General features: G+C 45.6%; 2 protein-coding genes, 1 long non-coding RNA gene and 1 pseudogene across 6 annotated transcripts in view; 1 reads left to right on the forward strand and 3 right to left on the reverse strand.

Moving 5' to 3' along the window:
• Nucleotides 1-4,629, reverse strand: LOC140418440 (uncharacterized). The gene has a single exon (XM_072501916.1). It carries the CDS (start codon nucleotides 3,376-3,378, stop codon nucleotides 2,620-2,622), a length of 759 nt encoding a protein of 252 aa, XP_072358017.1. The 5' UTR covers nucleotides 3,379-4,629; the 3' UTR covers nucleotides 1-2,619.
• On the reverse strand, nucleotides 3,464-11,618 carry LOC140418437 (uncharacterized). Of its 3 annotated transcripts, none has more exons than XM_072501914.1 (3): nucleotides 11,479-11,618; nucleotides 8,741-9,965; nucleotides 3,464-3,622 (listed from the first exon to the last, which is right to left on the reverse strand). In XM_072501914.1, exon 2 carries the CDS (start codon nucleotides 9,856-9,858, stop codon nucleotides 8,746-8,748), a length of 1,113 nt encoding a protein of 370 aa, XP_072358015.1. In that variant the 5' UTR covers nucleotides 9,859-9,965; nucleotides 11,479-11,618; the 3' UTR covers nucleotides 3,464-3,622; nucleotides 8,741-8,745. The 3 variants fall into 3 exon arrangements, with proteins under 3 accessions (XP_072358015.1, XP_072358012.1, XP_072358013.1); XM_072501911.1 differs by having other exon boundaries at nucleotides 3,496-3,622; nucleotides 8,750-9,965; XM_072501912.1 differs by having other exon boundaries at nucleotides 3,496-3,622; nucleotides 8,750-9,965; nucleotides 11,523-11,578.
• Nucleotides 11,349-14,279, forward strand: part of LOC140418438 (uncharacterized) — a 12,172-nt pseudogene continuing 9,241 nt past the window's right edge.
• The window catches only part of LOC140418441 (uncharacterized), a 16,630-nt gene continuing 14,649 nt past the window's right edge, over nucleotides 12,299-14,279 (reverse strand). For both annotated transcript variants that reach the window (XR_011945041.1, XR_011945040.1), the window contains exon 3: nucleotides 12,299-12,486. This is a non-coding gene — a long non-coding RNA (uncharacterized lncRNA). The remainder of the gene's footprint in view (nucleotides 12,487-14,279) is intronic.

Consider the following 14,279-nt stretch of genomic DNA (forward strand, 5'->3'; position numbering starts at 1 on the left):
GAAAATTGAAATTAATTTATTTAAAATAAAGATACATAGCGATACAGAAGGAAAAGGGTAAACTGATCGATACAAAACAGACTTTTACCATTTCTCTTGGTTGATCAGGCTGTAAAAACATAATCCCTCTTGTACCCCTTCTTTGACAACAGCTCTTGATGGGAATCTTGCTTTGGGGATTCCAGTACTTGGCTGGCAACAGACCTTCTCCTCGGGTTTTAAATCCCTCAGTCGCTCTTACCTCAGTTTGAATAAACTGATTAGAACTCAATGGTTGGTCAATTTCATACCTGAATCAATTTGATTGTTTTTTTAACCATTTGGGTAAATGTCTCAGATCAGGATACAATGGGAATGTTTAATGTATCCCTCCCATCATTGTGTGACCTTCCAGTTACAAATAAGGTTACCAAGTGTATGAAGACTTGTTGCTAACCATCATATCAGATCATACATTCCTTCTCACAGAAGCTGTAATATAGAATTTAAAACAGGCTTACAGTTTTAGGTACAACCAAGTCTTTTAACACAACCACTTCCAGATTATTAAATCTTCAATTAAAATCAACTGAGGCACACTACTTAATTAATAATTTGTTTCTGACTAGTGAATAATTAATACACATCATTGACTAATACAATAGATCAATTGCCGAATACAAAATGCCCTTTTCATTTAAATGTTAGTTTCAAAATGGCTTCCTTGATCTTATTAGCTTACTTCAGTAAATATAAAATGTAGCTCACCTGAAAATGAATCATTTCTACTGAAACTTACTGCCTAGTCCCACTTATATGTATCTGTAAATATCTTTGCTCATCTCCCCCTGAATGCTTCAATGTCTCGGCAGTGGCCAGTTTATCAAATGCAATTCTCTTTGAACGTTTATCCACAACGATGCAAACATCTCCAAGAGAGCCATCAATTTATTAGTCTCATCTACACTTTGCTTTCATTAAAATATCCATCAATACCACATTGATATATTCCACTGAACTACACCCACAGTGAGGTATTCCAATTCCCATTTAGTGGAGTTATTTTTCCTTAACTTTATTCTGTGCTCAATCACTTCCTCTTATACAATTTTACATATCCCATTAGATATCTCATTCATGAGGCTGAAACATTACTGTCCAGTACTCCTACTACCTTTAAAACAGGAATCAGACTTTCCAATTTGATTCCAGGTATCAACAGTTTAGATGTTTTTATTTTCAAAATTATTTCAAATTCAATTTGCAGTATTGTGGGGCTGGCGGGTTTTCTTAATCTTCAATTTATTTCCCAAAAGGAAACCTTCTTTTCCGATTCCCGGGAACCACCCAGACCGTTTGTCATCAGGTTTTGTTCTGAATATTTGATAATCCCCCTCAGCTTCAGGTAAATTTCCATTTAGAAGTTTGAAATAGCAAAGCTACAATTTTACTTTATCAATTTTGGCAACAATTACTCTGACTTGCTGGTTATAAATTGTATTTTTACATCAGAATCAGGAGTCTTGGCAATTGGTTTGGAGGCAAGTTCCATCTCTCCCATCTCAAGCTCTTTCTCTCAGAAAGTAGCAAATGGCCTGAATGGTTAAGGCCAAAGTCTCTGAAAGGCAAAGCCTTGAGTTCAAATTGTCACCATGTTGTGATATTTGATGCCAGTTCTTGAATTCAGAAATAAAAACCTTCTCGATCTCTTGCTGTAGCATCAGCACAAACCCTGGAAACCTGTTGAATCCACTTGGATTTGTCCAAGAGCCCAATCGATTAATGTGTTCAGGAGAGCAACCAAGGATGAGAGAGCGGAAATAATCTCGAGTTAACGATGAGGTGTTATTGTTCAGTGGTTATGTTCCCATCTGAGTCAGGATGATGTGGGTTCAATTTCAGCTCCAGAAACCTGACCATAAAATCCGGCTGGTATTCCGATGCTGTACTGAGGGAATACAGCACTGTACTGAGGGAATACTGCACAGTACTGAGGGAATACAGCACTGTACTGAGGGAATACTGCACTGTCTTTCAGACGAAACCTTCCACTATAACCCCATCTGCTCTTGCAGCTAGATGTAAAAGTTCCCTTGATGATATTTCGAAGGAAGTTCTCTCGAATGAACTGCTCAATATAAAGCCCTCGGTGAAGAGCACTGAACAGATAATCTGGTCATAATCAAGAAAGTGAGTTCTGTTTTGAACTCACTTTCTTGCTTCACAGATGCTGCCTGACCTGCTGAGTATTTCCAGCATCTTATTTGTGATTGTAGGAGCCTGTTGTACACAATCTGGCTGCTGCATTTCCTACATTACAACAGTGACTATACTTCAAAAGAACCTCAGTGTCTGTAAAGCACTTTGGGACATCCTGGAAGTTTTGAGCGGTGCTACATAAATCCAAGTGTTCCATTAACAAAGGAGAAAAGACCCAACAATGGAACAGTCGGTAACAGGACATCAATCAGTCTCCTCTTATCTTAGAGAAATCAAGGACTCCAACACTGTGTTTAATGCAATTCATGTCTATTCTGATAATCCCATTAACTGGGCTGGAGTTTAACATCAATGGAAATAAATCTGAACTGTCAGAATGAACATGGTTCATTCCTGAGTGTAGGAATCCAATCCCTGTAATCACATGTGAACTCTCTGGTGACTCAGACGAGCGGATGGCTGAGTGAATCCTCTGCCACACACGGGGCAGGTGAACGGCTTCTCCCCCGAATGGATTCGCTGGTGGTTCATCAACTCCCTTCTGCTTTTAAAGCTCTTCTCACAGTCAGAACATTGAAATGGTCTCTCATCAGTGTGAACAAGTGTATGTGTCCTAAGCTGCGATTTTGCAGCGAATCCCTTCCCACACTCAGCACAGGTAAAGGGTTTCTCTCCATTGTGAATTCGCTGGTGATTCTGAAAATTAGGTAAATTAGTGAAACTCTTCCCACACTCAGTGCAGGTGAAGGCTTTCTCTTCAGTGTGAACACGCTGGTGTCTAAGAAGATGTGATAATCTAATAAATCCCTTCCCACACACAGAGCAGACGTATGGCCTCTCACTAGTGTGGACACGCTTGTGTAGAATGAGGTGGGAAGAACAAGTGAATCTCTGCCCGCACTCAGAGCAGTGGAATGGTCTCTCCCCAGTGTGAACCCGTAGATGTTCAGTGAGGTGGGATGAACACCGGAAGCTCTTCCCACACTGAGAGCAATCGTATGGTTTCTTTCCAGTGTGAACTTGCTGGTGTGTCATTAGGCTGGATGACTGAGTGAATTCCTTTCCACAGTTGGAGCAAGTGAACAACTTATCTCCAGTGTGACTGAGTTTATGAGTTTCCACTGCAGATGGGGAGCTGAAACCCTTCCCACAGTCCCCACATTTCCACGGTTTCACCATGGTGTCACTGGATTGGATAATCAGTTAAAGCCTCGTTGACACAAAGAATAATTGTACAGTGTCTCCCCGCTGTGAATGATGTGATGGTTTTTCAGGTTGTGTAATAGTTTCTCTCACTCGGGTGTGTGTCGGTGTGGGTCTCGGTGCTTTCCCAGTCACACTGATGTTTCAGATCCTTTCCTACATCAAAGGCTGGTGATCTTCAACTCATCGTGAATGTGTGACATCCTCTCCTTCCAATCCCCTGTAAAAGGAGTTGACTGTGTCAGTATCACTGTCTGCCCAAGATAGGAATTCAGAACAAATAATTCTAATTTCAATGGAATATTCTTCTCTCTCTTATTTCCCCAAATATGTTGCCCAATCAAAGGAAAAGAAGGCAAAATCACAACAAAAACAAGGAAAACTTTTTAACTAAACCAGAATGTTGTTTTCAGTGTCTCAGAAGCACTCTGCACCCTGAGGTACCAACCGTTGTGGAAGGTGTCAAGTGTACTGGAGGACACCTCATGTTTCCGTTCCAGGGCTACCTGAACATGGACAAGACCACGGAAGAGAGGCGAGCAGCCAGAGGAAGCCCTACATTCTCCCCCCATAGGGCTCCAATCTGGATCTACAAATTGGTGTTTTAAACAGATCAGGAGCAGACCTTCCACTCCGACTAGCCCAAACCCCTCTGTGCAGCAAAGCTGACCTTCTCAAAGAACATCCTGCCTCAGCCCACTCCCCCACCGAACCTGCAGATCTTTTGGTTGTGGGAGGACAGCAGAGCACCGGAAGAAACCCAGGCAGAAACGGGGAGAATGTGCAAACTTCACAACGACAGCCACCCAAGTTCGGATTCGAATCCGGGTCTCAGTCGCTGTGAGGCAGTTCCAATTAACAACTTTAAACTATACTGAATAATGTATCCGGGCACTAGGACCCAGTTGGAAAAGAGACCCTGAAGGTTCTGCCCATTCTCTCCTACGTCACCCAGACGCCATCGCATGCGCTCTTCCTTTCTCTGAACCATCATGGCGGCCGTTCACCTGGCCCTGATCCCAGGCTCAGGAACCGGAGCCACAAACTCGCTCCGGCAGCGTCTTATTTAGGGTTCACTGAGGAGTTGAGAAACTCTCCCCGTCCAGAGCTGGCTCCATCACTCCCGCTGGATTCCACATCCTGACCAGTTTACTGCAGCCCATCTACACCACCGCTTCCCGGTCCTCTCCGACTCGGAACAGAGGAGCCATCCAGAATGCCCCGCGGCTGGCTGGCCCTGGAGCATGCGCACTCAGCACCTGCGCAATGAGTCAGTTGGATCGAGCGGTGTCTGGGCCGCGGGGGATTGTGGGAACAATGGCCACCATTCATCAGCTCTAGTAGGGAAATTTTAATTTAAAAAAATAATCTTTACTGTCACAAGTAGGCATATATTAACAATGCAATGAAGTTACTATGAAAAGCCCCTAGTCGCCACACTCCGGCGCCTGTTCGGGTCACAGAGGGAGACTTCAGAATAGAACAAAGAACAAAGAAAAGTACAGCACAGGAACAGGCCCTTCGGCCCTCCAAGCCCGTGCCCACCATGCTACCCATCTGAACTAAAATCTTCTACACTTCATGGGTCCGTATCCCTCTATTCCCATCCAATTCACCTAACAAGCACGTCTTTTGGGACTTATGGGAGGAAACATTAGTACCCGAAGAAACCCACGCATACATGGGGAGAACGTGCAGACTCCGCACAGACAGTGATCCAAGCCAGAAATTGAACCCGGGACCTTGTGAAGCAACAGTGCTAACAACTGTGCGACCGTTCATTAGGCTGCAAGTGATGTTTTTAGCCTCGATGAGTCCATGGGCCAAGTATTTGTTCAATGTGAAAGGTTGCAGCCCCTGTATAGTTACCTGAAGGGACTGCTCCTCAATATTTGGTTAATTTTGGTCCCGAAAGATGTGCTGTTAGGTAATTTGAACATTCTGAATTCTCCCTCTGTGTCCCCGAACAGGTGCCGTAGTGTGGTGATTGGGGGCTTTTCACAGTAACTTCATTACAATGTTAAGGTAAGCCTACTTGTGACAACAAAGATTATTATTATTAAATAGCCTGGCAAGGTGGGTGGGGGGTCTTGTGGAGCAGTGTGGTTGCCTCTGAGCCAGAATCTCCGGATTTGAGTTCTACCCCAGGGCATGATGGCCAAGGAAAGTATGTTCATAACCCGGTCAAACAGGTTGAGTGTGTCAACCTGCAAATGCTTCTCAGCACACCAATGTCTGACGGCAAGAGTGGGAGAGAGTCCTGGTCAGCCACGTGTTGCATGTGAGCCTCTCAAGTTATAAACCCTTGGTAACAGACTAGTGACCAGTTCCAGGAATTGCTCGCTATGGAAACAGATGAATGTCTACCTTAGTTAACCACGAGTGAGAAAATAATTAAATTGATGTTTTTGTCAGGCGCAGGACCCGGGTGGGAACATGTGCTGAAGCCGCGCCCACCATATTTTACATCTCCAAAATCCGGCGCAAATGCTCTCTCCCCGTTAAATCAACAGTTAACCTTGGGCTTTTGGGGGGATAAAGCCCGGAGCTGCAAATGAGGGACCCGCAGGTTCATATTCGGGGTTTGAGGCATTCACCAGGTGTTTAGAAACCCTCCACGTCCACCCACCAGCTCCATTGCTCCCTCCGCATTCCACATCTTCACCAATTTGGCGATATGACAGACAAGAGACTTGCCATCGCTATCACTGCACATGCTCCAGACACCGGGCGGTACTGCGTTTGCGCACTACTCTCCTGTGGTGTGAATGGAGGACATTCCCCACCGCGGGGATACTGGGTATAAACACTGCCATTGAATGTTAAAACCAGTGAACAGTGAATTGTTTTGATATCATGTGGCGAATGGGTACGCTGGGACGGGAATCAATAAAATTAAGAATCAAATTATACACCTACCTAAGGAAACCTTTCCTTTAGATAATTTGGATATTCTGAATTCTTCCTCCGTGTACCCGAACAGGTGCCACAGTTACATCATTGCAGTGTAGTGTAAGCCTACTTGTGACAATAATAAAGATTATTATTATTGTGCATAAGCCAGTGGTTCTTTCTATCCAGGGGTCTTTTAATGCTCCTGAGTCAGGAATCTGACCTGAACTCGATTGTGTAATAATAATAATAATGATTATTATTGTCACAAGTAGGCTCTGAGAGGTCTATGAAATGCAGGAGAGATTAAATGGTGAAAGGGATGCAAGGCAAAATGAAATGGCAATTGGGAATATAGAAAGATTTCTAACACTGATAGTGGCCATTCTGCAGGGTCGACGATTCAGTGATTCGAGAATGATTAGAGTGTGGTGCTAATAATGCCAGGGTTACAGGGTTGATCCCCGTGCTGGCTGTCCAAGTTCCCCTGTGTGCAGGTTGCTGCATTCTGTTATGATTCTTGGATTTGGATTTATTGTCACGGGTACCGAGGTACAGTGAAAAGTATTGTTCTGTGTACAGTCCAGACAGATCGTTCCATACATGAAAACATAGTACATACTATGGATTACCTCCAGAGTTGACAATTCGAATGTACTCCTGACAGCTCTGCCACATTCTCCCATCTATAAAATTGAGGTCATTCAAAATTCTGCAGACCAATGTCTCAACTTGCAGACAGCCATCTATTTACTCAACCCCCCCTCCTCTAATTGTGGCCCCTCTTGCCCCCCATTTCAATTGTGCACCATTGGTGGCCCTGCTCCTTCAGTTGCCTCGACACAAAGCTCTGGAATATGTTCTACCCACTCCCACACCTTGTCAGCATGCTGAGATTTGAAGCCGTGCCCCCAGATCATTCGCCTGAGCCTCTGTATAACTAGTCCAGATGACATGACCACTACACCATATTCTCCCCTCAACTTGGGGTGAGAAAAGGGCAGCATGGTGGCGCAGTTATTAGCACTGCTGCCTCACAGTGCTGGAAACGGGTTCGATCCCGGGTCACTGTACATTGGAGTTTGCACATTCGCCCCGTGTCTGTGTGGGTCTCACCCCAACAACACAAAAGATGTGCAGGATAGGTGGATTGGCCATGCTAAATAGCCCCTTAAGTGGAAAAATTAATAAAAATGAAATAGATTTGGGGTGGGAAAGCATATGAGCAGCAAGAGTTTTGGATGATTTCAGCTTTCCAGGTGCTGGGAAGCAGGATCAATGAGAGAGGCTGGTCAGGAATGCATTGGAATTGTCAAACCTCAAGTTGACGTGGGTTTGAATGAGGATTTCAGCAGCAGACAAGCTGGGGCAGGCTGGAGACAGGTAACGTTACAGAGGTGGAATTCCGTGGTGTTTCCGATGGTGTAGATATGTGATCAGAAACTCGTCGGATTTAAATCTGACATGGAGATTGTGCAGAGTGTGGTTCAGCCTCAGACAGTTCCCAGGGAGAGGGATGGGCCCGGGAGTTAGGGAACGTAATTTCAAATGGTGACTGGAGATAACGGCTTTGATCTTCCCAAATTTTAATTGGAGGAAATTTCTGCTCATCCAGTGGATGTGGGATAAACAGTTTGATAATTTAGTATCAGTGGAGGAATGGAGAGGGGTGGTGGTGAGGTAGGGCTTGGTGTTGTCAGTGTCCATGTGAAAACTAACACGGTACTTTTGGACAGCGGGACAGTGGATAGCATTGCTGCCTCACAGCACCAGGGACCGGGTTTGAATCTGGCCTTGGATAACTGTCAGTATGGAGTTTGCGCATTCTCCCCAAATCTGTGTGGGTTTCCTCCGGGTGCTACCACAGTCCAAAGATGTGCAGGTTAGGTGGTGTTATGGGGATAGGGTGAGGTTATGGGCCTTGCTAGTGCGCTCTTTCAGGCGTATAGTGCAATCCTGAGCGGTCGAATGGCCTCCTTCTGCACTTTAGGGATTCTATGGATTCTAGTGCCATCATGTCGATGGGAAATAGGAGGGGCCAAGGATAGATCCTTGGGGGACACCATGTTGGAGAGGAAAGGGAGTTTGGAGATGGGGTGGTACTTTGCAGGAAGTTAGGGTCAAAGGTTGTTTTCTCAGGAAAGGTGAAGATAGTGTATTTAAAAGTGAGAGGGCCAAAGCCAGAAGAGAGAGAGAACTGTTAACGATATCAGTTAATGTGGGGAAGTTGGATGGTCAGCGGTTTAGTGAGAATTGGGTCAAGGGAGCAGAAGGCAGGTCTCGTAATCAAGATGAGATTGAACAGGACATGACAGGAGATCGGAGAGAAACCAGAGATAGATCCGAGTTCACACTCAGACAAGGGGGATTTTTAGAGACAGTTTGGCCCAGTGGAGCTAGTGGAATGAGGGAAGCAGCAGAGCAGCTGATCAGATTGTCCACTCACTGTAATTACTTGTGAATTCGCTGGTGTCTCATCAGGTTGGATGACTGTGTGAATCTCTTCCCACACTTGGGGCAGGTGTATGGCCTCTCCCTAGTGTGAACTCGCTGATGTGCCAGCAGGCTGGATGACTGAGTGAATGTCTTCCCACACTGGGAGCAGGTGAACGGTCTCTCCCCAGTGTGAGTTCGCTGGTGTACAGTGAGGTCAGATGATGTCTTGAACCCAGTTCCGCAGTAAGAGCACCTGAAAGGTTTCTCGTCAGTGTGAACACGTTGATGACGCATCAGTTCCCCGGAACTTTTAAAGCACTTCTCACAGTCTTGGCATTTAAAAGGTTTCTCATCAGTGTGAACACGTTGATGGTGGAGCAGTTCCCGGGAACTTTTGTAGCACTTCCTGCAGTCTGGGCATTTAAATGGTCTCTTCTCATTGTGAACACTCTGATGATTCAGCAGAGTGGATAACTGAGTGAATCCCTTCCCACACTCAGAGCAAGTGTAAGGTCTCTCCCCAGTGTGACTGCGCTGGTGTGTCCGCAGGTTTGATGACCTACTGAACCCACTGCCGCACGCGGAGCAGGTGAAAGGCCTCTCCCCAGTGTGAGTGCGTTGGTGTTCACGGAGTTGAGATGACTGCTTGAACCCAGTCCCACAGTGAGAGCATCTGAACGGTCGCTCGTTGGTGTGAGCACGTTGATGGAGTATCAGGTCCCGGGAACTTTTATAGCACTTCCCACAGTCTGGACATTTAAATGGTCTCTCGTCCGTGTGAACCCGCTGGTGCGTCATCAAGTCAGATGACCGACTGAATCCCTTCCCACACTCTGAGCAGATGAATGGTCTCTTCCCAGTGTGAACTAGCTGGTGTCTCAGCAGGTTGGACGACTGAGCAAATCCTTTCCCACAGAGGGAGCAGTTGAATGGTTTCTCCCCGGTGTGCACTCGCTGGTGTTGCAGCAGGCTGGATGATCGAGAGAATCTCTTCCCACAATCAGAGCAAGTGAATGGGCTCTCCACAGACTGTCTGGGATGATGAATTTCCAGTTGAGATGTGGATCTGAATCCCTCCTCACATTCCCATGGTTTCTCCTCACTGTTAACGGAGCTTTTGCCTTCCATGTTCAAAATTCACCGATATTCACATTACAACAAATTGAGCGATTCTCAGATCCTGATGTGATGTTTGGCTCGAGTTTCCTGAATGCAAATCTTCCCCTTGTAACACTCTGTCAAATTGATTTAAAACAGAAATATGGAAGTGAGAGACAACCCACAAAAACACAAAGGCAGGTTGTGAAATTGAGCTGCATGAATCTGGTCATTTGTGGGGCCGGCACTGGGAAAAAGTGACCATGAAAACTGCTGGATTGTTATAAAACCCAACTGGTTCACTAATGTATTTCAGGGAAGGCAACCTGCCACCCAGTCTGAGCCCACACAAGACTTGGCCTCTGCAAGAATACAATAAACAGGAGCAGCAGTAGACCATTCGGCCTGTTGAACCTGCTCTGCCATTGAACACGATTGTGGCTGATCTTGGTCTTCCTTCCCCTTTCCCGCCAGCTCCCCATCTCCTTGACTTCCTGAGAGACCAAAAATCTCACCATCTTAACCTTAAATATATTCAATGGTGGATCATCCACAATCCTCTGGGCGAGGGAATTCCATGTGACAAGAAAGACAGAAAGGGAGAGAAAAAGAGAGTGAGTCGTGGTGGAGAGACAGAGAGGGAGAGACAGAAATGATGAGAGAAAGAGAGAGAGAGAGAGAAGGAAGTGGGAGTGACAGGAGCAATGGAGAGACATTTTCTCAACTGACAACTGAATCACAATTTGACAAAATCTCCTAAACCCTTAACCTCCACCACCTGGATGGACCAGGACAGCAGATGTATGAGAAAACCATCAAGTTTCACTCCAAGACACACACCATCCGAACTTGTCTGACATCCAGTACTGGAGGAGCAGAAATTTCCACTATTTAAATATTGAGAAGACTAAACCCATTCTCTTCGTCCCCTCGACAAACTCCACTCCCTTGCCACCAACTCCATCCCTGTCAAATGTGTACGGCTGAAGCAGCCTGTTCACAACGCTGGTGAAATATGTGACACCTGATGAGGTTCCAAACACATATCCACATCACCACCAAGATCACCTATTTCCACCTCAGTAACGCAGCCTGACTCCACCTTAGTGTCTTCTTATCTGCTGCAGAAATTATCATTCATACCTTTGTTACCTCTCGGCCAAATTATTCTAACACACTCCCAGCCAGCCTCCAACAACCCCCCCCCCCCCCCATCCCATCCAAAACTCTGCTACCCATGTGCTTACTCACAACAAGTCTTGTTTATCCATCCCCTGTGCTCTCTGATCTACAAACGATTCCTTTTAAGAAGCACCGAAAGTTGAAATTTCCCATTCTTCTTTTCCTCTAGTTGTGATCATCCTGATCTCTGTAATCTCCTCCACACCCCTTTGAGATCTCTGCACTCATTTAATTCCAGCCACTATAGCATTCCATATTTTAACCTCTCTACCATTACTGGCCTTTTATCATTTGACTGCTGCGAGTACCCAATTAAAAAGGCTTGTGCGCATGCGGATTTCTGGGAAGGCGCAAACAAGATGGCGGCCGGTTAGTTCTGTCTGTGACAAAGCTGCAGCCACCGCTCAGGTCACCGGGTACCGGTAGGTTTTTTTTCTGGTTTCCTGTTTCTATAACATGTTTACGAACCGTGTCTAACGACCCAGCTGATCCCTCCGTCCCGCCATTCCCACCTTTACTGATTGCGAATCCGAGTAAGAACCTTCTTCACGTCGCCATTAATGACACTGCGCATGCTTCACTCAGCCCAGTCCCGCCCCTGATTCACTCCGATTGGTTGGAGGACCAGCCGCTCCTGCTCGGTCCCCCGGTTCCGCCCCCTCTCCTCCCATTGGCCTGGAGTTGGCGTCAATCACCCGCGAATTGTGAGGTGTCAGGTGAGAGGTCAGTGTCGGGGGGCGGGGTTGACTAACCCAGTGCGGCCTGAGAGCCGAATGTGTAACAATGAACATTCTCCACTCTCACTATCCGCCGCCTCTCCACAAACAACCTCACAGAGACCAGGGGGGAGACACTGACCCAGTGACAATGTCACTGCATGAGAGGAAAAGTCTAATGTAACCCCTCTTGTTCAAAACGGCAGAAAGTAGGAAACTAGTTAGTTTAAAGCCTGTTGTTGGGAAACTGTTGGAATCCATTATTGAGGAAGTAGTAACTGGACATTTGGAAAGTCAAACCGCAATCCACCAGTCAGTGTGGTTTTGTGAAGGGTAAATTGTGTTTGACAAATTTGTTGTGAGTTCTTGGAAGATGTAACAGGCCAAGTGGATAATGGAGGTCCTGTGGATGTATTTGGACTTCCAGAATACATTTGATAAGATGTCATATAAAAGATAATAAACAAGGTAAGATCCCATGGTGTTGAGAGGTAATATATTAGTTTGGATTGAGGATTGGCTAAACAACAGACAGCAGAGAGGGCATTATATCATATTAGATTTATTGACACGTACTCCGGTATAGTGAAAAGAATTGTTCTGTGTACAGTTCCATACATGAAAGACATAGGACATAACGATAAATCCACAATGTAAATGCATAGACATTGGATGAAGCATCTGGAGGGTAGTACTACATCTTCAGTACAGAAGATACGTGGAGAGATCAGTTCAGTCCATAACAGGGTGGTTCAGGAGTCTGGAAACAACATGGAAGAAGCTGTTTTTGAATCTGTTCGTGCGTGTTCTCAGACTTTTATATCTTCTGCGCGATGGAAGAGGTTGGAAGAGAGAATAGCAGGTGTGAGGGGACTTGGATTATGCTGATCTGTCTTTTTCTGGTTGGCAAGTTGTAACTAGTGGTGTGCCACAGGGTTCGGCCCTCAGGCCCCAACTATTTACAATCCAAGTTAATGACTATGGGACAGATAGAATGTACGAGAGCCAAATTTACAGCTAACACTGAAATGGGTGGGAAAGCAAGTTGCAATGAGGAAATAAGAAATAAACTAATGGTTAGGTGAGTGGGCCAAAATGTGGCAGATGGAATTTAACGTGCATAAGTGTGAGGTTATTCATTTTGGTCAGAGGAATAAAAAGGCAACTTCTTATCTAAATGGAGAGAAACTTCATAATGCTTTTGTACAGCGGGATCTGGGTGCCCTCGTGCACGAATCACAGACAGTCTGCAGGTGCAGCAGGTAATAAGGAAGGCAAATGGAATGGTGGCGTTCATTGGTAATGGAATAGAGTATAAAGTAGTGCAGTGCTGTTGTAACTGTGTAGCGCGTTGGTGAGACCACATCTGGAGTACTACAGTTTTGGTCCCTTACTTGGACAATGACATAAATGTATTTGAGGCGGTTCAGAGAAGGTTCGCTAGATTGATTGTCAAGTGGAGAGAGATTTGAGCAGTTTAGGCCAATACTCACTGGTGTTTAGAAGAATGAGAGGAGATGTAACTGAGGTACATAGATGCTAAAGGGGATTGATGGGGCAGACGTAGAGCGGATGTTTTCCCTTGTTGGACATTATAGAAGGAGAGGCCATAGTTTGAGCCTAGTCCTGCATATTTTATTTCAAGGGGGCTGAAGTATAAAAGTGAAGAGGTGTTGCTGTAACTACAAGCTACCAGTGAGGCCACATTTAGAACATTGTGTACAGTCTTGCTCCCGTTATTTAACAAAAGATATGTTATCATTGGAGGCAGTACAGAGGAGGCTTACTGGGATGCTTCTGGGTATGGAGGGACTGCCAATTGAGGAAATAATTTCTTTGACCCCAGGAAATGTGGAGGCCGAGTCCTTGATCAGTTGCAAGGCTGAGATCGATATGTTTTTAATCAGTAGGGGAATTAAAGGTAACACAGATAAGTTAGGAAAGTGGACTTAGTGAGTGTTAGATCATAGAACATACAGAGCAGAAGGAGGCCATTCGGCCCATCGTGTCTGCACTGACCCACTTAAGCCCTCACTTCCACCCTATCACCCTAACCCAATAACCCCTCCTAACCTTTTTAGACACTAAAGGCAATTTAGCATGGCCAATCCACCTAAACTGCAAGGCTTTGGACTGTGGGAGGAAACCGGAGCACCCAGAGAAAACCCACGCAGACATGGGGAGAACGTGCAGACACTGCACAGACAGTGACCCAGCAGGGAATGGAGCGCGAGACGCTGGCGCTGTGAAGCCACAGTGCTAACCATTGTGCTACCGTGCTGCCCAGCTGTGATCTCACTAAATGGTGGAGCAGCTCAAAGGGCAGAATGAGTGATTACTGTTCCTATTTCTTCTGGTCTGTTTGTAGGTAAAGATTTCCGGAATCTGTGTGACTGGAGAAGCACTGAGATATATAAAATTCTGGTTAGACACCACCTGGACTGCTGTGATTTTAGACAAGAATGCAAATGCTGGAAATCTGCAGGATTTCGGACAGCATCTGTGGAGAGAAACAGAGTTAATGTTTCAGGTCAGCATGATCATTCATCAGAT

Source organism: Scyliorhinus torazame, chromosome 5 (assembly GCF_047496885.1).
Source record: "Scyliorhinus torazame isolate Kashiwa2021f chromosome 5, sScyTor2.1, whole genome shotgun sequence".
NCBI lineage: Eukaryota > Metazoa > Chordata > Chondrichthyes > Carcharhiniformes > Scyliorhinidae > Scyliorhinus > Scyliorhinus torazame.

Excerpts from the sequence above, each read along its gene's own strand:
- LOC140418440 (XM_072501916.1), bottom strand. The coding sequence starts at position 3,378 with ATGGTGAAACCGTGGAAATGTGGGGACTGTGGGAAGGGTTTCAGCTCC.
- LOC140418437 (XM_072501911.1), bottom strand. The coding sequence starts at position 9,858 with ATGGAAGGCAAAAGCTCCGTTAACAGTGAGGAGAAACCATGGGAATGT. Across the intron at positions 3,623-8,749 it reads AGACACCAGCGAATTCACAA|GGGATTGGAAGGAGAGGATG; the intron begins GTAATTACAGTG and ends CTCCTTTTACAG.